Genomic DNA, 24,007 nt, shown 5'->3' on the forward strand with positions numbered 1-24,007 from the left:
GAAGTGAGATGAGTGATGTAGGCACTGTGATGTAATGTTAAACTACTGTTGACCTCCTGACCATGTTAAGAAGGAGGATTGTCTGCTTCCAGACCACAGTTGACTGTGGGTAACTGAAAATGCAGAAAGCAAGACTAGATAAGGTGAGGGGACTCTTGTGAAATTTCATTTTTGCTCAAGAACCTAGGAGTACGACCATCTACCCTTTTCAAAATCTAACAAAACATTTAAATGTCTGAGTTTCTAATATTTTAATTATGTCAAATATGAAATCTGGATTAAGTGTAATTTCATGTATTCAAAATTCTGGGTAATTGTGCAGCATTTGATAATAGTAAATTAGAACATGCTAGCTATATTGAAAAAAATAATTCAAAGATAATGAGATTGTATATGTGTTTTTGCATAATGAAAACATTTTTAATGTCAGCATAATTTTCTACTTTTTTCTAAAAGCAATTCCCTATTTCTAGATGATTTCTAACAAAAATCTTTATTTACAGAAGAGGAAGAAGAAACTGAAGATGCTGGATTGGATGATTGGGAAGCTATGGCCAGTGATGAGGAGAGAGAAAAAGGTGAATAGCTTATAAGTACACATTGATAAATCTCGTGGTAATTAGAGGTGTGTATATTTAAAGGAATGGTCAGTCTTCTGATGATGAAAGCCATATGAACATTTCTGAGAATAAAAACCAGTCTTGATTTCTCCATTGCCATGGTTCCTAAATCCTTATGTGGATCCTCATTTTATGAATAAATGGTTTTTCAGAAGATCCTAGGATTTAAAATACATTTTTTCAGTGGCGCCTGGATGGCTCATTTGGTTGTGTCCCGACTCTTGATTTTACCTCAGGTCGTGTTCTCGTGGTTCACGAGTTCAAGCCCCACGTTGGGTGCCTGTCTCTGCCTCTCTCTGTGCCCCTCCCCTGTGTGCACACTCTCCCTCTCAAAAATAAACTTTAAAATATGTATACATATATATATATATTTCAGTATGATGTTATAAATGGGATTAGGTTATTAAAGGTAGCCTACCAAAAGCCCCTTTAACTTAAAACATAATACAAAGATAATGCAAGTAAATGGTACCTAATCAATGTGAATAAACAATTTTTCTTTGTCATTACTTTCTGTCATTTATTATTAAAGTCTACTTTCTTTGGTTTTAATTTCCTGATTTTTCCCCCTAACTTCTTAAATTTTTTTTTTTTTATACATTTATTTATTTTTGAGAGACAGAGAGAGACAGAGCATGAGCAGGGGAGGGGCAGAGAGAGGGAGACAGAATCAGAAGCAGGCCTCAGGCTCTGAGCTGTTAGCACAGAGCCCAACGCGGGGCTCAAACCCACCAATGGTGAGATCATGACCCGAGCCGAAGTCGGATGCTCAACCGATTGAGCCACCCAGGCGCCCCACTAACTTCTTAAAATGGATATTTGTTTATTTAGAGTTTTTTTCCTTAATATATGTGGGTGGTTTTTTTTTGGAAGTTTTCATTTTAATTACAGTTAATGTACAGTGTTATATTAGTTTCAGGTGTATGATAATGTTTCAACAGTCCTGTGTATCACCTGGTGCTCATCATAACAAGTGCACTCCGTAATCCCCATCACCTATTGAATTCACCCCTACCCTCTCCCCAGCCTCTGGTAACCATCAGTTTGCTCTCTGTAGTTAAGAGTATTTTTCTTGGTTTTTCTAGTTCTCTCTTTCATATGCCCTTTGCTTATTTGTTTTGTTTCTTAAATTCCACATATGAGTAAAATCATGATATTTGTCTTTCTCCGACTGATGTATTTCACTTAGTGTTAGACCCTCTAGCTCCATCCATGTTGTTGTTGCAAAATGGCAAGACGTCATTCTTTCTTATGGCTGAATAATATTCTGTTGTATATATATATTCCACATCTTCTTTATCCATTCATCTATCGGTGCATACTTTGGCTGCTTATATATTTTGGCTATTGTAAGTAATGCTGTTATAAACATAAGGGTACATGTATCCCTTTGAATTAGTGTTTTTGTATTTTTTGGGGGTAAGTGCCCAGTAGTGTCATTACTGGATCATAAGATAGTTATATTTTTAACTTTTTGAGGAATCTCCGTACTGTTTTCCACAGTGGCTGCACCAGTTTGCATTCCCACCAACAGTGCGCTAGGGTTCCTTTTTTTCCACATCCTGGCCAACACTTAATATATGTTTTTAAAACTAAATTTTTCTTTAAGCTTTAGTCCTATTTCACAAGTTCTGATGATATTTGTAATTTCCATTTTAATATATTTTACCTGATTTATAGAAATGTAGTTTTTAATTTACAAAAGTGGGATTTTCTGATTATTTTCTTGTTACTTCATTGAGATCACAGAACATAAATGTATCTTTTTGAAATATGTTGAGAGGGGCGCCTGGGTGGCTCAGTAGGTTAAGCATCTGACTTCAGCTCAGGTCATGATCTGGCAGTTAGTGAGTTTGAGCCCTGTATCAGGCTCTGTGCTGACAGCTCAGAGCCTGGACCCTCCTTCAGATTCTGTGTCTCCCTTTCTCTCTGCCCCTTCTCTCCTTGCACACTGTCTCTCTTTCTCTCTCTCAAAAATAAATAAACATTAAAAAAATTGAAATATGTTGAGAATTAATTTACAACGTAATACATGGTTGATTATTGTAAATGTTTAATATGTGATTGGAAGGAGTTTATATTCTGCAGTACTGTGTGCCTTGTTCTCTATAGAGTTAACCCTTGAACAACATGGATTTGAACTCCAGGAGTTCACTCACATGCAAATTTTTTTTTTTTTAATAAATACAATGCTATAAATATATTTCCCTTTAGATTTTATTCATAACATTATTATTTCTCTGGTTTATTTTATTATAGGAATATAGTATGTAATACACATAGCATAGAAAATATGTGCTAATCAACTATTTATGTTATTACTAAGGCTTACGGTCAGTGGTAGGCTATTAGTAGTTAGGTTTTTGAAGAGGCAAAAGTTATACATGAATTTTTGACTACGCAGGGCGACAAACATCTCTAACTTCCACATTGTTCAAGGGTACACTGTTTTTAATCAGATTTGCTTATCATTTTGTTCAAGTGTTTCTTATTCTTTTTTTTCTGGAGTGCGTTTTTTCTCTGTTACTGAGAGAGGTGGGTTAAAATCTCCTGCCCTAATTGTAAATTGTCTGTTTCTCCTTGAGTTCTGTTAATTTTGTTTAATATATTTTAGTACTTTATTATTAGGTGAGTACACTCATTTTTTGATGGATTGATGCACTGATTTGTTATTCTATTATGTTTTATTTATATTTTTTTATTTCTAGTAATGCCTTTTGCCTTAAAGTATACATGATATGGCTATACCAGCTTTGATTCACATGATATTTTTCTATTTTTATTTTTCTGTCTCCTTAAATAGCACATATTTGAGATTTTTAAATCCAGAGTGTCAGTCTTTATATTTTACCTAGACCACTTAGCCCATTACATTTAACCCTTGATGTAATTAATGAAGTATACTTACTATCTTTATCTTATTTAGTCCTTATTCTGTTTCTTTTTTTCTCCTTTCTAACTGTTTTTGGGATTGGGTTTTTTTGTTTTGTTTTTAATTCCATATTTTCCTCCTTCCATGAGCTTGGAAGTTGTATACTCCTCCACTTACTTTTAGTGGTTACTCCAGGATAAAAGTATCCTTTTTAACAAAGATATTTGAACTATTAGTGTTTAATGTTACCCTCTTTCCAGACAGACAATGCATACCACAGAATACATGAAGAACATTTATCTACTTCTCAATTTATATATCATTATTCTCATTTGTTTTAATTCTCTGTTTTAAATCCCATAATAGCTTAAGTTTATTCACATTGTAAGCTTTTTGTTGTGTTTCATTTCTTTTTGTGTCTCTGACCTTCCATTTGAGATTATTTCTTCTGGCCTGAACAACACCTTTTAGAATTTCCTTTAGTATGAATCTGTTAGTGAGGCATTCCATTTTTGCTTTTCTAAAAATACCATTATCTCATCTTAGTTCTTGAAGGGTATATTTATTGGGTGAGGACCTCTTTGTTGAAATTCTCTTTAACATTTTAAAAATACTATTCCCTTGTGTTAGCTTTCATGGTTTCTTTTGAGAAGTCAGATATCAGCCTAAAGTTTTCATGTGTCTTTGGCTTTCAGCAGTTTTATTATGATGTGGCCAGGGTCAGTTTCCTTTTATTTATTCTGCCTATAGAGCTTTATCAATGTATGGTTTTATGTTTTTATCCATTTTACAATGTTATGAACCATTATTTCTTCTCAGGGATTCTAGTTATGCCTTTGATATACCTTCCTGTTATATCAATGTGTCGTCTTTTCTGTGTTTTTCACATAATTGAATTTCCATGGTTCTTTCTAGATTGTTTCTTCTCATCTGTCTTCTGGTTCACTAATTTTCTCTTCAGCTGTTTCTCCTCTCCTGTTAAACCCATCTTTTGGGTTCCTAGTTTTGTCTCCAGTGTTTTCTAGTTTTAGATATTCCATTTAACTATTTTTTATAGTTCTTTACTTTCTAAAGTTTTTAATCTTTTGCTCCCTGGATGTTAGAAACATAGTCATTTTTAAATTTTGGTTTTATAACCTCAATGTATAGACATTTTGTGGTTTTCTGTATGCTGGCTTCCATCCTGTGATTCGTTTTTTCATGTGACTCATTATTTTCATATATTGTGCTGGATATTATACTTGTAAAACTGCAAAATAATTTGAGGTCAAGGATGGTGTTTTCTTTCTCCAGAGAAAATTATGTGTACAATCCACCAGGAGTCTGAATGAACTAGCAATATGGAATCATCTTATTCCAAGTTTAGAATTGATAGAATCTGGAGGTGATTGGCCAATAACAGGGAGGTCCTGTTTGTTTTCTATTCATTCTAACTGCTAGGGTGCAGTTCTCCAGGATTTTACTCCACAATAAAGAGTAGTCAACCTTACCCCCCTGAGTCCTTAATAGGCCCAATACCTGGACCCCTAAGCACTGCTTAAGCTCACCTTCTCTAGAATCAGCAAATGACCATTGCTTCTCTTCCTTTGTGCTAAGACCAAGTGAAGAATCAGCAAATGACTCCAAGGGAAAGAAATTGTAAGCATTTTGTTCCCCTCACTGTGTTCCTTTTCTGTCTTTAGGTTGTCTTAGTAATATATTAAGTTTTTATTGTTAAATGGCAATCTTCATTGTAACATGTTGACCAATGCTTTACTTTTATGATGCATGAAAACAATTTAGCATTAATGATGTTTTATAATGTTACTGCCTTACTTAGTGCACCCTTAGTATTTCCCCTTAATCTTGACAGAAATCTCCATTTTTAACTTTCATTTATTTTAAAATCTTTTTTACTCAAAGAAGAAAACACGGTGCATATAGAAGTAAAAGAAAACCCTGAAGAAGAGGAGGAGGAGGAGGAAGAAGAGAGTGAAGAGGAAGAGAGTGAAGAGGAAGAGGAAGAGGAAGGAGAAAGTGAAGGCAGTGAAGGTGATGAAGAAGATGAAAAGGTGTCCGATGAGAAAGAAGCGGGGAAAATGTTAGATAAAAAACCAAGTAAAGAAATGAGTTCAGAATCTGAATACGACTCTGATGATGATCGAACTAAAGAAGAAAGGGCTTATGACAAAGCCAAACGGAGGATTGAGGTATTTATTTTCCCGTTTGCCTTTCTCTTTACTCCTTTCCTCCCCACTCCTCTAGGATCATTAGAACTATCCTCTGAACTAAAGACAATGTGGTACTGGCATGAGAACAGATAATACAGGTGAATGAAACAACTGAAAGTCCAAGAATAAACCCTCATCTTTCTGGCCTATTGATTTGTTGTCAAAGATACCAAAGCAATTCAGTGGGAAAAGGATACCTTTCTCAACCAAATGATGCTAGTTAAATTAATAAAAAGTTTAGTCTCTGACCCCACATCATACCTAAAAGTAATCTTAGATCAGAGATAGAGCTAAAGATGTAATAAACTAAAGGTATGAATTTAGAAAAAATGCAGAGGAAAATATTTATGACTTTGGGTTAGACAACAGGTCTTTGACACTGATCTAACCCAAGGACCTTACTCCCTGACCTAAGTCATAATGGTATACTGCTTCATCATATATTTCTTGTTTTCTTTAAATTTTTATGTGCTCTTGGAGTGATGGTTTACTCTGAGCACATACCTTCTAGTCATAAACACTAAGCTAGTGTTTGCCTTGTATATTTTAGGTAGTTGCTGTGAGGCATCTGATCACTTTAGTTGTTTAAATCTGGTGGGTTACTGAGGCATCTTTCTATTTAGTAAAGTGTACATACCTACCAGGCTTACTATATTTTTCCTATGTAATGCAGTAGACTTGAGAGTTTTCTTCAATTCTGTCAGCTTAGTATAAATAATAACAATAAAAACTAGTTTTCTTGAGGGTGCTAAACTGTTTTAAAGCTAAAAATTATTTTAGCTTTTCTTTGTTAAAAGGGGTGCCTGAGTGGCTCAGTCAGTTGAGTGGCCAACTCTTTTGATTTCGGCTCAGGTCATGATCCCAGGGTTGTGGGATTGAGTCCTGTGTCAGACTCTGCTCTGAGTATGGAGCCTGTTTTAGGTTCTCTCTGTCTCTATAATAATAACAATAATAATAATAATATATATTTTTTCATTTATAATCCTAATTTTTAAATTTTTTTGTTTTGATAACCTGTATGTCAGTGTTTGCCTCTTTGCTCTGTGAAGCCTACAAAGGGATACATTTTCAGAATTTCTTAAGAAGGTCTGTTGATTTAAGTTTGATTTCTCACCCTATCACTATTGACAGTTTTAGGTAATATAATTCTGTTTTGGAAGATAGTCCTCTTCATTTAGGACATTATACAGCATCCCTTCCCCCCACCCACTAGATACCAGTGGCATTCCCTTCTCTTTCCCATTATAACTGCAGCTTCCCATAGCACTTAACTCAAGCCAATTGTCTTGCTCTGTACCCATTTGTGAGAGACAGTTCGTACTGTGATCATTTAAAAACAATGGGTATAAAGCAGAAAGTAAAAGTTTCCCCATTATCTCACTTCCCAGACCTGTTCATAGTTCTGTACATGTTCAGGTTTTTTAAAATGTTTAGTTAAAACTAAGAGGCACCTGGGTAGCTTAATCAGTTAAGCATCTGACTCTTGATTTCAGCTTGGGTCATGATCTCACAGTTTGTGAGACTGAGCCCCGCATCAGGCTGCCTGCTGACGGTGTGGAGCCTGCTTAGGATTTTCTCTCTCCCCCTCTCCCTCCCTGTCTCCCTACCCCTCCCCAACTTGTACTGTCTCTCTCAAAATAATAAACATTAAAAAAAAGATGATAAATTTTGTAGGTACATATTCTTTTCTTCACATAATATGCTATGGACCTCTTAGCACAATAGTTTTTTTAAGCAGCTTTGTTGAGATATCTACATATCAAAGAATTGATCCATTTTAAGTGTACAATTCAGTACAATTTTGTAAATTAGAGTTGTTCATCTATTGTTACAACTCAACATTAGAGTATTTTTATCACCCCAGGAAGATTTCTTACACCAATTTGCATCATTCCCTATTCCTAGTCCTACATATACAGCAGTTCCTGTGCCCACCCTCCCTGTCCCCTCATCTACAGTTTTGTTTTCCATGGTGTGGTCAGTTGCATTCTGGAAGCAGATGATCCTCCTCTTGATGTATTGTCAGAGGGTCAGTAGTTGCCTAACACTATGTCATTCACCTTACTTCATCTCAGTACATAGGCATTTCATAATCTCACATCATCATAAGAAGAAGGGTGAGTGCAGTACAATAACATACTTTGAGAGAGACCATATGTACAGAACTTTTATTGTGGTATATTGTTATCCTCGTATTTTATTACTAGTTATTATTAATCTTTTACTGTGCCTAGTTTACAAATTTATCATTGATATGTATAGAAGAAACATGGAGTATATATAGGGTTTGGTACTATCTGCAGTATCAGGCATCCACTGGGGGTCTTGGAATGTATCACCACCCCTTGGATAAGGAGGGACCGTTGTAAATTCAGTCATATAATATATGTTTTTTTGTGTCTGGCTTATTTTACTTACCCTGGTTATCTGTGTGGTAGCTGTATCAGAATTTTGTTCATTTTTATTGCCAAATAGCGTTTTGTTGTATAAATATACCATATTTTATTATTATCTATTCACTAGAGGACAGAGTTGTTTCTACTTTTTGGCTATTATGAATAGTACTGTTATGTACATGCATTTGCATATGAATCTTTGTATGGAAATGTGTTTTCATTTGGGGGGGGAAGGGTGGGAGTATGTACTCCTAAGAGTGAAATTGCTGGATAATATGGTAAATTTGTGTTTAACTTTTTCAGAAACTGTTAAACTCTTTTCCAAAGTGGCTGCACAATTATAGATACCAACCATTTGAAGGTTCTCTGTATCCTCACTAATACTTGTTAACCTTTGTCTTTTCAATTATAGCCATTCTAGTGGATATGAAATAGTATATATCTTATTGTGGTTTTATTTATTTATTTATTTATTTTTTTTAATTATTTTTTTTTTTTCAACATTTATTTATTTTTGGAACAGAGAGAGACAGAGCATGAATGGGGGAGGGGCAGAGAGAGAGGGAGACACAGAATCAGAAACAGGCTCCAGGCTCCGAGCCATCAGCCCAGAGCCTGACGCGGGGCTCGAACTCACAGACCGCGAGATCGTGACCTGGCTGAAGTCGGACGCTTAACCAACTGCGCCACCCAGGCGCCCCATCTTATTGTGGTTTTAATTTGCATTTCTCTCATGTTGAGCATTTCTCAGTTTGCTTATTGGCCCTTCCTGTATCTTCATTGGTAAAACACGTATTCAAATTATTTGTCTTTTTATTATTGAGTTGTAAGAGTTCTTTTAGTTTTTTTAAATTTTGTTAACGTCAGTTTATCAAAATTTGCTGTTATAGAGCATGCTTCTAGTGTTGTAGTATAGAAATCTTTGTCTAACTTAATGTCATGAATATTTTGTCCTGTTTATTTCTAAATTTATACCTTTAGTTTCTTCTGTCTTTAGCTCTACCTCTGACAAATTAAAAAAAAATTTTTTTAAATATTCATTTTTGAGAGACAGAATGTGAGTGGGGGAGGGTCAGAGAGAGGGAAACACAGCATCCAAAGCAGGCTCCAGGCTCTGAGCTGTCAGCACAGAGCCCGATGTGGGGCTTGAACTCATGGACCGCGAGATCATGACCCAAGCTGAAGTTGCATGCTTAACCGACTGAGCCACCCAGGCGCCCCTCTTATCTGTTTTAAGATACCTTTTATGCATGATGTGGGGTCATAGACAAAGTTCATTTTTTATTAATTTAACTAGCATCATTGTTTGAAAAAGCTATCCTTTTCCCATTGCTTTGGCATCTTTGACAAATCAATAGGTCGGAAATATGAAGGTTTATTTGTGGACTTTGATTTCTGTTTCATTCACCTGTATTATCTGTTCTTCTGCTAGTACCACACTGTCTTTATTATAGTTTTATAGTAAGTTTTGAGATAGGGAAATCTTCCATTGTTATTCCTTTTCAAGATTATTTTGGCTATTATAGGTCACTTGCTTTTCCATATAAATTTTATGGTCAGTTTGTCAGTTTCTGCAAAAATCTTGCTTAGATTTAGCTGGTGATTGTGTTGAATCTATAGATCAATTTAGGGAGAATTATCTATTTTAATACTATTGAAATAGGCTGATGATTATACATTCACTTGGATCTTTTACAGTTTCTTCTAGTAGTGTCTTATAGTTTTCATAGTTTGAGATTTGTAATTCTTTTAAATTTATTACTAGGTATTTTACTGTTTTTGATACTATTGAATGGGATCACAATTGAAAAAATTTTTTCATTTCATTTTTCAGTATAAAGAAATACAGTTGAGTCTTATAGATTGGTCTTGTATCCTGTAGCTATACTGAAATGTTTTTTATTCTAATAATATGTGTGTTATGTGTTAAGCTAACACATTCTTTGTGGGGAAAGCATTCAGATTTTCACCATTAACTATGATGTCAATAGTGCCCTTTATACGTTTGAGGAACTTCCTTTCTTTCTTTTCCTAATTTGTGAGAGTTTATATCATAAATGGAGATGGGTACTTTTTCTATGATATGTATTGAGGTGGATTTTTTTTTTTGTGTGTGTGTTAATATATGATGTATTAACATTAGTTTTCAAATGCTAAGCTAACACTTGCATTACTAGAATATATCCCACTTGATCCTGGTATGTAATTCTCTTTATATGTTACTGGATTTGGCAATATTTTGCTGAGGTTTTTGTGGTCTATACTTATAAGTGATATTGATCAGTAGCTTTGCTTATCATATGTTGGTCTGGCTTTGGTGTCAATTTAAAATTAGCTTCCTTAGGATTGGTCAGGAAGTCTTCCTCCTCTTTTTTTCTGCAAGAGTTTGTGAAACATTGTTTTTTCTGTTTTAAATGGTAGGCAAAATTTACTAACAAAGCTTTTTTCTATGGGGAGATTTATAAATCTCTAATTCAATTTCTTGTTATCTTTTTGTCATATTTTCTTTTTCATCTTGAGTCATGCTCAGTAATTTTTGTCTTTCTAATAGCTATTGTGTTTTATCTAGGTTGTGAGCATGAAGTTCTTCATTGTATCTTTTTACAGTCTTTTCAGTTTCTGTAAAGTTAGTGGTGTCTCTTTTGATTCTGATTTTGGTGACCAGTGTCTTTCCTCCCATCCTCACCCCCTGCCCCCCGTCAATCTAGTGAAAGGTTTTCCACCTTTTTGAACATCTCAGAGATCCAGTTTTTGGTTTTCTATTTAGCCCTTTGAATATGTTATCCCATTGCCTTCTGGCCTCTTTTTTTTTTTTTTTTGATGAAAATTAAGCTATTAATCTTACTTGGGTGCCTTTGTACACAATGAGTGATTTTTCTATATGAAGATTTTTTTTTAACCTTGATTTTTAACAACTTAACTGTAATGTGTGTTGATGAGGATATATTTGTATTTATTCTGCTTAGAGTTTATTCAGTGTCTTAGATATGTAGATGAAGGTTTTTCATCCAGTTTTGCAAAGTTTTCTGCCATTATTTCTTCAGGTATTTTTTCTGCCTATTTCTCTTTCTCCCTTCCTTCTGGACTCCCATTATATGCACATTGGTGCACTTGAGAGTATCCCACAGGTCTCTTGAGGTCTTTTCACTTTTCCCAGTTGTCTTTTCTTTTTATTGTTCAGATTATATAACCTCACTTAATCTATGACTTTTGATTCTTCTGCCAGTTTGCATCTACTGTTGAGCCCCTCTAGTGATTTGTTTTTAATTTGCTAATGAATTTTTTAACTTACAGTGATTTGTTTTCTCTTTGTTGATGTCTTCTGTTGATTAGTCATCATTACACTTTCCTTTATTTCTTTAAATATGGTTCCCTTTAGTCCTTTGAACATATTTATATTAGCTGCTTTCAAGTCTTTGCTAAGTCTAATATCTGAGCTTCTCACCTTTTTTTAAGTTTATTTACTTACTTGGAGAGAGAGAGAGAGAGAGAGAGGGAGAGAGAGAGAGAATGAACTGGGGAAGGGCACAGAGAAAGAGAGAGAGGAAGAGAGAATCCCAAGCATGCTCCACACTGCCAGCAAAAGCCTGATGCAGGGCTCATACTCATAAACCCTGACTGAGATCATGACCTGAGCCGAAATCTAGAGTTGGATGCTTAACCAACTGAGCCACCCAGGCGCCCCAAGGTTTCTGACATTCTGTAGACCACTTTTTCTTTTATAGGTCACATTTTCCTGTTTCTTTGTATGTCTTGTAATTTTTCATTTGTAAGTAGACATTTTAGAGAATATAGCAATTCTATAAATTTAGATATATCTATAGATTTAGATATATCTGTATATTTAGAGAATATATGAATTCTTTTAGCTCCTTACAAATGTAGTGGTTTTAGCTATTTTTGTTTACTTGATCATTGAGTCTTGTGGATTGCTTCTGTAGTATGATGCTGATGATGTTTTTTCTCAGTTATTTGTTTGTTTTTGGTATGTTTCTTAAGCCTGGCTTCTTAGGGCTTGTTCCTGATTGCTAATCCTAGTGGTCAGCCAAGTGACTTGTCAGTGGTTGTGCTTAAACACCTGGAGCTGGTAAGGATTCCACCATTTCCCAATGGATATGGCAGTTTACTAGTCCACTCTTTATGCATTTGTAAGCCTCTTGTTGAGCCGGTACTGAGTAATTTACTAAGGACCTGTCTGGTTTCTTCTGACAGCCCTCTGTAGGAACACAGCTTTCTAGAGTACCAGTGATAGATAGGATCTTATCAGTGCCTACTTTGGCTGTCTTGTTCCATATACTCCTCTGTTAAATTTCTGATTGATCCTTCCAGGTTATTGCTTGCCCCACCACTATTGAGACCTTAGTCTAGTTGCGATTTTAGCCTTTTCTCTTTTTTTGCCATTCGCATCTCTCCTGTTTTAGACAGTGCTTTCACGTATGAAACCCCCTGCTCCTCTATCTCATACCTCTTCACCCCATGGAGCTGTGGGAGTGTGGGGAGTATGATGGAACAAGTCTAGACTAAAACTTCATAGGCTTCTGTTACTTTCACAGGTGGGCAATAGATTTTCTTGAATTAATGTTTTCTCAGTTTGTTATGTTGCCTTTGGTTGGTTTCTAGAGTCTTTCAGTGGTTGTTGTTTTGGTTATTTTGCTCAGTTTTGTTTCCTTTTGGGGGAGAGGATTTGCTGAGCCATTCATTTCATCATTGAAGAAGTCCTGCCTCAGTACCTTTACTGCTACAAATTGTACTCCATCTTATGGAAAGATCCTAATTAGTCTGTTTCAGCTGCCAGAACAAAATTTTTCAGACTGGGTGCTTTAAACAACAGAAATTTATATTCTGATAGCTTTTAAGGCTAAAAGTTCAAGATTGAAGAGTCAGAGGGTGGTTTTCTGATGAGGGCTCTCTCTGGTTAGCAGATGCCTGCCTTCTCACTGAGTCCTCATATGACCTTTACCCTGTGCAGGCTCAAAAAGAGATTTTTTTTTTTTTTTTTTTTTTAACTTCTCCTCTTAAGGACACTTGTCCTATTGGATTACGGCCCCACCCATATGAGTTCATATAACTTTAATTGCCTCGTTAAAAGCCCCATCTCCAAATACAGTCACATTAGGAGTTAAGAATTCAGTGTATAGGGGCGCCTGGGTGGCGCAGTCGGTTAAGCGTCCGACTTCAGCCAGGTCACGATCTCGCGGTCCGTGAGTTCGAGCCCCGCGTCGGGCTCTGGGCTGATGGCTCAGAGCCTGGAGCCTGTTTCCGATTCTGTGTCTCCCTCTCTCTCTGCCCCTCCCCCGTTCATGCTCTGTCTCTCTCTGTCCCAAAAATAAATAAACGTTGGAAAAAAAAAAAATTAAAAAAAAAAAAAAAAAAGAATTCAGTGTATAAATTTGGGAGAGATGCACTTCAGTCCATAACATTTCATGATTCCAAAACCTTGCCACATATAACTTTCTAAAACGCATATTAGACTTTTGGATAAGAATCTCCATTGTGGAAGGAGTCTCTAAATGATTCTATGCAACCACTAGGTTTCAGCCTTGGGTTTGAGGAAATCCCCAACTACAGATGATTAAGTGGTTACTAATTTTTGCTGTTATAAAACAATACTGCAGTGAACAAACACGGTTGTACATATGCATTTCTGTATGCTTATGTCATTGTTTCAGGACAGATACTTTCAGGTAGAATTTCTGAGTTAAAGTCTAAACTACATTGCCTTCCAGAAAATTGTAATGCTACACCAAGTGTGGGAGAAAAGGCAAATTTTCAACCATATCAGATCCTAACTAAGGTCATGATGTCTATATTTGAGTCTTACAGAGTGTAAGGTTCTTGTGTATGACTCCTTGTTAGCAAATACATCTGACTTTTGACGTTCCAAAATGTTTTTTCATTCCATTTTCTGTAGAAAGATCCAGTGTCTAGTGGTAGAAAGTAAATAATTTTTACAAAAATGGTTTTTAGATGGAAAATAGTTTTATAAATTACATCAAAATTTTGTTAGAAGTCTTATCTCCTTTAAATGCCCAGTTTACTATGCTCAAAAAGTTGGCCTTTCAAGGAGCTGCTGGCATGTGTGTTTTTGTTTGGTTTTCAGCTGAAGTAGCTAGGTGTATGCTACAAGAGAAACACATGATCCAAGAACATGCCTCTCAGGCTTGATGAGTGGTATCTTAAGGTAGGAAATGTCATTAGACTCTTAGGCTGAGGATTAAATATACCCTCTCTTAATTGAAAGTTTTTCGGTAAAGTTTATTTTAACTTATTTTGAGAGACAGAGAGCGCACACATGCAAGTGGGAGAGAGTGAGGGAAACAGATTCCCATGCAGGCTCCAGGCTTTTAGCACAGAGCTTGATGTGGAGCTCAAATTAATAAACCACAGCTGAAGTCAAGAGACGCTTAACTGACTAAGCCACCCAGGTGCCCCTCAATTGAAAGGTTTTATAGCGTTTGTACACTATCAAAGTTTTCAAATAAATTGCTTTGAAATATTTTATTTTATAGTTTTGAAGTTCTAATGAAATTGTGTGAATGCAAGAGTATATATACCTCCTTTTATATAAATCCCCACATAAGTTAGAGGTTGTACTGTATACTAAGTATGATAGAAGATCAATTTCTTATATTCCATTAAATAAGCAATGTACAAAAGTGTTCAGAAAGTTGGAGCCAAAATTTTACATGATTTTTACTCTTAATTTAATAATGTTGCTCTGAAATCTATTTTAGCAGGCTTCCCTTTGTCCAAAGGTACTGTAAAGGGAATTAGATTGTAAAGTTTACATTGTAAAGTGCAGTTACATGTAGTTAAATCAACAGAGAACCTTGGATGAAGGTTCTGGCATTCTCTTGCTAAGGCAACATAATGTAAAGGATGATGGCAGTCAAGGTTTGAAATAATTTTGTGATTTTTTTTTTCATTCCTAGAAACGACGACTTGAACACAGTAAAAATGTAAATACAGAAAAGCTAAGAGCTCCTGTTATTTGTGTACTTGGACATGTGGATACAGGGAAGACAAAAATTCTAGATAAAGTAAGAAAATATTGTTAGCTTTGATACAACTTCTTAAGTGAATGATATAAAAAGTTAATAGAAACCATAGCATATATAGGCAGTTCTGTTAAATAGGTTGCTACCTTCTTACTGCTTTTGCTTCTTTTTATATTTTGAAATACAAATCTGAATCTGCTGTCTTATCCCAGCTTCGTCACACACATGTACAAGATGGTGAAGCAGGTGGCATTACGCAACAAATTGGGGCCACCAATGTTCCCCTTGAAGCTATTAATGAACAGACTAAGATGATTAAAAATGTAAGTACAAATGTAAATGTATTTTGCATGTTTCAATCTCTAACAAAAATTCAAATATAGGAAAAAAGGTTAGTATAAAGACCCACGTGCTCACTATTTATAATTAACACTTGTGCCACTTTGCTCTGTTTTGCTTCAGATCTTTTTTTTCCCCCCAAAAGAAAACATTAGATGAATAGACCCCTCAAGTTTCATTTCCTTTCCTCGTGCTCCCAGAGGCAATCACTATTTTGAAGTTAGAGTATGTTTCGCCTACATGTTTTAACACTTTCACCATAGATCTCCATGTTTAAAAACTGTTTCCTCCCACACCCTTTTTAGCTTCTGTCAAATTGATTGTATTTTCTTTATCTCCCTTATATTCTCTACTTTGGAGATATTCAGCTTATTTATCCAAAATATAACACAATAAAGAAAATCACATAAGATTAAGGTAAAAACTTAATCATTAAAAAGCAAAACCTTTGTGTAATCCATGTTAGGAGATAGAACCTTGGCAATTACCTCAGAAGACCTCTCTTATGTCCCTTTCCAATCAAAACACTCTTCTACTCAGGAGGAACTTTTAAAGTAATCTCTACCTTTAATGTGTTAGAGGTTGCAAAATGTTGCTATTCTAAGCCTATTATTGTGTTTATTTATTGGATTACTTCTTTAGAAAAACTGCCTGGTTTGCTGTTTGGTTACTCAGGATAATATGTATAGTGAAGGCAGAATAAATGCCTAATCCTTTACCTTATTTACTAACTTTAAAAATAAAGAGTGACTAATTTTGTTTGGTTTTGTATTGCTATAAACTCATGGATTGAAACATATTTACTGTGTTTTAATTCATTTATTCTTGTGGTGAGATAGCCTCATCTTCATCTACTGATTGGCTACTGAGTCTTTTTGGTTCGCTTTTAGTAGTGTTTGGTTGCATCCATGCTGTTTGGTGTAGCAGAATCTTCCAGGCTCATCTACATACCATGCTCCAGTCTTGGAACTGGGCCTTATAAAAAAAAACAGAAAGAATCCGTAATTCCATTATCCTAGAGCAGGTGAAAAGGGTAAATTTGGAACTGAGAAGTAATAAAATTGATAAATGACACACATGATAAATTATTACATGCTAATGTGTCTCTACTCCTTATTTTGTCTTAGTTTAGTATATAGAAAGGGTCTACAAATTTGTCTCCAGTTTGGGGAAGGGAGGTTTGGTTGAGATTATGTTTTATGAAGCTTGTTTTCTGGTAGATTCCTAAGGAAGGAATAATGGGAATAATATTCTTTGAGTTTTTGAATATTGTATACTTTGTGGCCTTCATCCTGGAAAGTCAGTTGGCTCCATATAAAATATTTGATTCTCATTTCCTTTCCTTAAATATCTTAAATGTTACGCTGGTTTCTTCTCACATAAATTATTGCCTTTCAAGTTTGATCACAAGCTGGTTTTCATCCTTTTATAAGTAATGTGGCCTTTCTGCATCTTGGTGTTGATTGTTCCAGGTCAGTTTTCCAGTTATGTGGAAAATTTCCAGTTCCATCTCAGTATGTAGTTTAAAATATTTGAGCACCATTTTCTTCAATTATAGTTTTTTAAATTCATAATTTAGAATTTATCTTGGTTGTAATTTATCTGGTATTTCTATGTTAGTCATTGGAGATTTTTCAACAGCTCATTCCACTAGTTGCCAGAACTTGAAATCTCGTTTTATTTTAGAACACCGTTAAAGAGCACGATTTTTATTAGACGTATATTAAAGTTCTCAGGATAACTTTTATATGACAATTCTATTTTTTTGTATTCCAGAAATACAAAATAGAAATAATTATGGTGCCCAGTGAATGTTGATTTAAGATCACCAGTATGCAAATATGAGAGTTTTTACATGATGAAACATTTTGACATAGGAGATAAGATTTTGAAAAATCATTTGAAGATTGACAAAAAGTATAGATAAACAAGTAAAAGTTTTGTGTGTGCGTGAGAGAGAGATTTGTTGGTCAGTGCCACACTTTAGGTTAAAGGAGAATGTGCATATCAGGCATGTTGTAATTTTTTTCCATTCATTAATGAACTTTTGTCCAGAAAATTAAGTGTTTATGATGTTATTTAAATAAAGCAGCATATGAAGTCTTTCTTAAAGATATTTCAGGTTGATGAGGTAAATTTTCTTTAAAATGTATTTTAGGATATTTTTCAAAGCTTAGAATTGCTTTAAAGTTGGAACAGATACATTTTTCAAACAGCGAGAACCTCTTCTTGCATGTCACCTTTTTATAGATAGTCACTCTAAGATGACTGCTGTCATTTATTACTTACTGATAATCTGCTCAAAAATTTTTATGACCTTAACAAAGAGAATGTTTTCTTATTTTTTTACTTACAAAGCTCCTTTTGATATTAATGAAAATACTGTTGTGCTTTGCTGCTTGACTCACTGTTTTAAAACCATTTTTTAGAAAAGGAAGTGGTGATATTTTTAAGTTTTCATGGCAGAATAATTGTTTTTATAAGAAACTTTATAAAGTTTGGCTTCCTGAAGCTCTCCACTTTTCTTCACCTTTTCTAGTTTGATAGAGAGAATGTACGAATTCCAGGGATGCTGATTATTGATACTCCCGGCCATGAGTCTTTCAGGTAAGAGCAACTTGAAACCAAACTGCTTGAAACGATTAAGTCTAAAAGTTCAGTGAGTCAGAACATCTGATTAATCAATTTTTGGGTTGTATTTTAAGATATGTGGTCCCACTATTGATCCTTATCTGTGCCTTACTGAATATGCAGTACTTTATTTGGATACTTGTATTTTGTAGAGATCTTTTATACTTTGAAAGACCAAATCCTAATACATACTTGGTCTGTCTCCTGTGAAACCCATTATAGGTGGAATTTATCCTGTTGCCTCTTGGCCATATTCCTTAGCGCAAAAAACTTGGCCAGTACAATTTGCAGAAATATTGGAGTAACTTCTGGAACTAACTCATTCCAGCTGATGTCAATTCACTGTGTCAGATAAGCATTTGGCAAGTTAAGGGCTAATGGCACTTGAATGTTAATGCATGCGCTTCATTTTGGTTTTTTTTTCTGTAGGTTTTACAAAGAAATTAAAAATTTGTTTAAGCAGAATAGTAATTTTAAGATTTCTACTTATTCATCTTTTCCCCTCTTTTCAACAGTAATCTAAGAAACAGAGGAAGCTCTCTTTGTGATATTGCTATTTTAGTCGTTGATATTATGCATGGTTTGGAGCCCCAAACAATTGAATCTATTAACCTTCTGAAATCTAAAAAATGTCCCTTCATTGTTGCACTCAATAAGGTAAGCTCCCCTGAAAAATTAAATGTGAAGACATGGTTCTTAAATTTTTGTGATTAAACAAATGTGCCATAGTACAACTTTCATATAAGAATATGTACTCATGCCAAGTTAAATGTATTTTGACAGATTTATACACACATATAAAACCACTACCATCGGAACATAGACCATCTCCATATTCCCAGAATGTTCCCTCATATTCTGTTACAGTAAGCCTACCCCCTTTGTCAAGCCCAAACACTGATCCTCCCATCAGATCAGTCTATAAAACAGACTGTTTCATATTAATGGAATTACACAGTGTGTAATCTTTTGAGTCTGGCATTTTCCACACACTTGTTATTTTGCATTTATCTGTGTTGCATATACCATTAGTGGTTCCTTTTCATTGATGAGTAATATTTCATCATCTGAATAATACCACACTTCATCCAACTTACAAATTGAAGAATATTTGCATTGATTCCACTTCTAGCTTATTAAGGAAGCAGCTATGAACATTTCCACAGGTCTTTGGGTTGACATTTCTTTTGGGTAACTATTTAAAAAGAGAACTGCTGGGTCAAGTGGTATTTATATGTTTCACTTAATTAGAAAGTGACATTTTCCCAAAGAGATCATACCACTTTATATTTTAGGATTTCAGTTCTGCAAATTCTTGCCAACATTTGTTCTACCTACAGCTGTTGTAGTAAGTGTGTAATGCTAAATTATTATGGTTTCATTTGCATTTCTGTCATGACTAATGGCATCAAGAATCTTTTCATGTATTTATTTGTCATCTCTCTCTTTGTGAAGTAACTATTTTAAAATCTTGGTTCATTTTTTATTAGATTGTTGTCTTGTGGAATTTTTAGAGTTCTTTATTGTTGATATAAGTCTTTTGTCAGTTATGCGTATTGCCGGTATGTTCTTGTAGTCTAGGACTTGGTTTTTCATTTTCATGATGATGTGTTTTGAAAAGCAAAAGTTTCTAATTTTGGTGAAGTCTGATGTGTGGGAATTCTTTATAATTTGTGTTTCTTATGTTCTCTGTAAGTAATCTTTAACCACCCCAAGTTTATGAAGAAAATTTTTAAGTGTTTCTAGATAGTTAACATTTAGGTCTGTGATTATTTTTAGTTAATTTTTGTGTATAGTATAATTTAAGGATCAGGGCACACTTTTTTCTACGAATATCCAGTTCAAAACCTTTTGTTGGAAAGATTATATTTTCTTTTTTGATTTCTTTTTATAATGATGTATAGTTGACACAAGGTTACATTAGTTTCAGGTGTACAACATAGTGATTATTCTACATTGTTTTGCTGTGCTGACAAATGTAGCTACTGTCACTGTATATTCTACTATTATAGTAGCATCAACTATATTCCTATGCTGTATCGTTCATTCTTGTGATTTATACATTCTATAACTGGAGTCCTATACCTCTTACTCCCCTTTACCCATTTTACCCATGCCTCTCCACCTCCAGCCTCTGACAATCACATTGTTATGTTTATGGGTCTGTTTCTACTTTTTGGTTGTTTGCTTGTTTTTTTTTTTTCTTCTTCTTCTTCTTTTTAGATTACACATATAAGAAATCATATGGTATTTGTCTTTCTCTGTTAGGCTTATTTCACTTAGCATAATATCCTCTGGGTCTGTCCACGTTGTAAATGGCAAGATGTCATTCATTTTTATAGCTGAGTAATACTCCATTGTGTGTAGTGTGTGTGTGTGTGTGTGTGTGTGTGTGTGTATGTACATGTACATACCACATCTTTATCCATTTAACTGTCATTGAACACTTAGGTTGCTTCCATATCTCAGATATTGTAAATACTGCAGCAAACATGGGGTGCCTCTGTGTTTTTATATTAGGGTTTTCATTTTCTTTGAGTAAACACCCAGTAGTGGAATTGCTGGATTATAATGGTATTTATATTTTTAATTTTTTGAGGAAACTGCATACTGTTTTCCACATTGGTTGCTCCAATTTACATTGCCACCAACAGTGTGGGAGGACTCCCTTTTCTACACATCCTCACTGACACTAGTTATTTATTGTCTTTTTGATACTAGCCATTCTAACTCTGTAATAAGGTGATATCTCATTGTGGTTTTGTTTGTGTTTCCCTGATGATTAATGATGGTGAGCATCTTTTCAGGTGTCTCTTGACCATCTGGATGTCTTATGGATGGAAAAATGTTTATTTAGGTTTTCTACCCTTTTTTAAATTTGGATCATATGTGTTTGGGGGTATAGCATGGTAGATGGTCTTTATGTTTGATGTTAACTCTATTGGCTATATCATTTGCAAATACCTTCTCTCATTCCATAGGTTGCCTTTCTGTTTGTTGAAATTTTCCCTCACTGTACAAAAGGTTTTCATTTTGGTGTAGTCTCAATAGCTTATTTTTATTTTTGTTTCCCTTGTCTTTGGAGACATAGAAAAATGCTGCTACAGCTGATGTCAGGGAAATTACTGCCTTTGTTCTCTTCTAGTTTTGTGGTTTTAGGTCTTACCTTTAGGTCTTTAATACATTTTAAGTTTATTTTTGTGTATGGTGTTAGAAAGTGGTCCAGTTTTATTGTTTTATATTTGTCCAGTTTTCCCAGCATCATTTGTTGAAGAGACTACTTTTCCCCATTGTATATTCCTTTCTCCTTTGTAACAGATTGACCCTAAAGCATTCTATTCTGTTCTATTCTGTTCCAATGATCTATGTGTCTGTTTTTGTGCCACTACCATTCTGTTTTCATTACTTTAGTGTTGTACTATAGCTTGAAATCTGGGATTGTGTTATTTCCAGCTTTGTTATTTTTTCTCAAGATTGCTTTGGCTGTTTAGAGTCTTTTGTGATTCTGTACAGATTTTAGGATTATTTGTTAAAGTTCTGTGAAAAATGCTTTTGGTATTTTGATTGGGACTGCATTGAATCTGTAGGTTGCTTTGGGTAGGATGGACGTTTTAACAGTATTCTTCCAGTCCATGAGTGTGGTCTTTCTTTGTATTTGTTTGTGTCATTTTCCATTTCTTATATCAGTGTCTTTGAGTTTTCAGAGTACAGATTTTTCACAGTTTTGGTTAAATTTGTTCCTAGGTATTTTATTCTTTCTGGTACAACTGTAAATGGAATGGTTTTCTAAACTTGCCTTTCTCCTACTTCATTATTAGTGTATAGAAATGCAAGAGATTTTTGCATATTAATTTTGTATCCTCCAACTTTATTGAATTAATGTAGTTTAATAAATTTTTGGTGGAGTCTTTAGGGGTTTCTGTATGTATTATCCTGTCATGTACTGATAGTGACACTTTTACCTCTTCCTAACCAATTTGGATGCCTTTTGTTGTCTGATTGCTACTGCTGGGACTTCCCATGCTATGTTGAATAAAAGTGGCAAAAGCAGACATTCTTGCCCTGTTCCTGTTCTAAGGAGAAAAGTTCTGTTTTTCACCACTGAATATGATGTTAGCTGAAGGTTTGTCATATATGGCCTTCATTATGTTGCAGTATGTTCCCTCTAAACCCACTTTGTTGAGTTTTTATCATGAATGGATATTGGCTTTTGTCAGATGCCTTTTCTGAATCTGTTGAGATGATCTTACGATTTTTGTCCTTCATTTTGTTAATGTGGTGTATCAGCTTGATTGATTTGTGGATATTGAACCATCTTTGCATCCCTAGAATACATCCCACTTGGTTGTGGTGAATGATCCTTTTCAGTGTATTGTTGAATTCAACTTGCTCATATTTTGAGGATTTTTTCATCTGTGTTCATTAGACTTTGGCATGCAGTTTTCTTTTTTTGTAATGTCTTTGTCTGGTTTTGGAATTGGGGTAATCCTAGCATCATAGAATGTATTTGGAAATTTTCCTTCCTCTTCTATTTTCTGAAATAGTTTGAGCAGAATAGCTATTAACCGTTTTTTAAATGTTAGGTAGAATTCACCTTTGAAGCCATTTGGTTTCAGAAGTCCTAGACTTTTGTTTATTGGGACTGTTTTCATTATTGGTTCAATTTTGTTACTAGTAATTGGTCTGTTTAGATTTTCTGTTTCCTCCTGATTCTGTCTTAGAAGATTGTATGTTTTCCATTATTATTTCTTCTAAGTTGTCAAAGTTGTTGGCATATAATTTTTTTGTAATAAACTCATAGTCTTTTGTATTTCTGTGGTGTCAGTTACTTCTCTTTAATTTCTGATTTTGAGTCTTCTTTTTTCTCAATGAGTCTAGCTAAAGGTTTATTAATTTTGTTTTTCGTTTCAAAAAATGAGCTGTTGGTTTCATTGACTTTTCCTGTTTTTTTTTATAGTCTCTTTCATTCACTTCTTCTCTGATGTTTATTATTTCCTTCCTTCTACTAACTTGGGGCTTTTTTTGTTTTTGTTTTTCCATTTTTAGGTATAAGGTTAGATTGTTTACTTGAGGTTTTTCTACTTCTTCTTTTTTTGAAATTTATTGTCAAATTGGTCTCCATACAACACCCAGTGCTCATCCCAAAAGGTGCCCTCCTCAGTACCCATCAGAGATTTTTCTGCTTCTTGAGATATGCCTGTATTGCTATGAATTTTCCTCTTAGAACTGCTTTCACTGTTATCACAAAGATATTGGACTGTTGTGTTTTTGTTTTCATTTGTCTCAAGATATTTTTTTTTAATTAAAAAAAAAGTTTTTTGAATGTTATTTTTGAGAGAGAGACAGAGCACAAGCTGGGGAGGGGCAGAGAGAGGGGGAGGCAGACACAGAATCTGAAATAGGCTCCAGGCAGGGCTCGAACTCTGAACCAGCAAGATCATGACCTGAGCCAAAGTTGGGCAGTGAACCATCTGAGCCACGCAGGTGCCCCTTGTCAAGTTATTTTTAAAATTTCCTCTTTGATGTCTTCATTGACCTGCTGGTTGTTTAATACCATGTTGTTTAGCTTCCACATGTTTGTTTGTTTTCAGTTTTTTTTCTTTTTTCTAGAAAAATGTAATTGATTTATATTTTTATACTGTTGTGATTCTAAAAGATTGATATTATTTCAGTCTTCTTAAATTTATTGAAACTTATTTTGTGGCCTAACATCTTTCTTGAAGAATGTTCCATGTGCACTTGAAAAGAATGTATTCTTTTGTTTGTGTATGGCATGTACTGTACATGTCCGTTAAGTCCATTTAGTCAAATGTGTCATTCAGGGATACTGTTTCTTTATTGATTTGTACCTGGATGATCTGTCCATTCAGGTAAGTGGGGTATTAAAGCCCCCTACTATTCTTGTATTACTTGCAGTTTCTCCTTTTACATCTGTTAATAA

The 24,007-nt window shown here is 34.6% G+C and overlaps 1 protein-coding gene across 2 annotated transcripts in view; it reads left to right on the forward strand.

The window, feature by feature from the left end:
- EIF5B (eukaryotic translation initiation factor 5B) overlaps window positions 1-24,007 on the forward strand; it is a 94,158-nt gene that overhangs the window by 51,943 nt on the left and 18,208 nt on the right. The window contains exons 9-14 of one of the 2 annotated variants that reach the window (XM_086701315.1): window positions 504-578; window positions 5,395-5,681; window positions 15,031-15,138; window positions 15,309-15,419; window positions 17,975-18,042; window positions 18,582-18,723. In XM_086701315.1, coding sequence (XP_086557441.1) covers window positions 504-578; window positions 5,395-5,681; window positions 15,031-15,138; window positions 15,309-15,419; window positions 17,975-18,042; window positions 18,582-18,723 — 791 coding nt within the window. The remainder of the gene's footprint in view (window positions 1-503; window positions 579-5,394; window positions 5,682-15,030; window positions 15,139-15,308; window positions 15,420-17,974; window positions 18,043-18,581; window positions 18,724-24,007) is intronic. The other variant, XM_086701316.1, reaches the window with a different exon arrangement.

Source organism: Puma concolor, chromosome A3 (assembly GCF_028749965.1).
Source record: "Puma concolor isolate L17-30 chromosome A3, mPumCon1.1.hap2, whole genome shotgun sequence".
Classification (NCBI taxonomy): domain Eukaryota; kingdom Metazoa; phylum Chordata; class Mammalia; order Carnivora; family Felidae; genus Puma; species Puma concolor.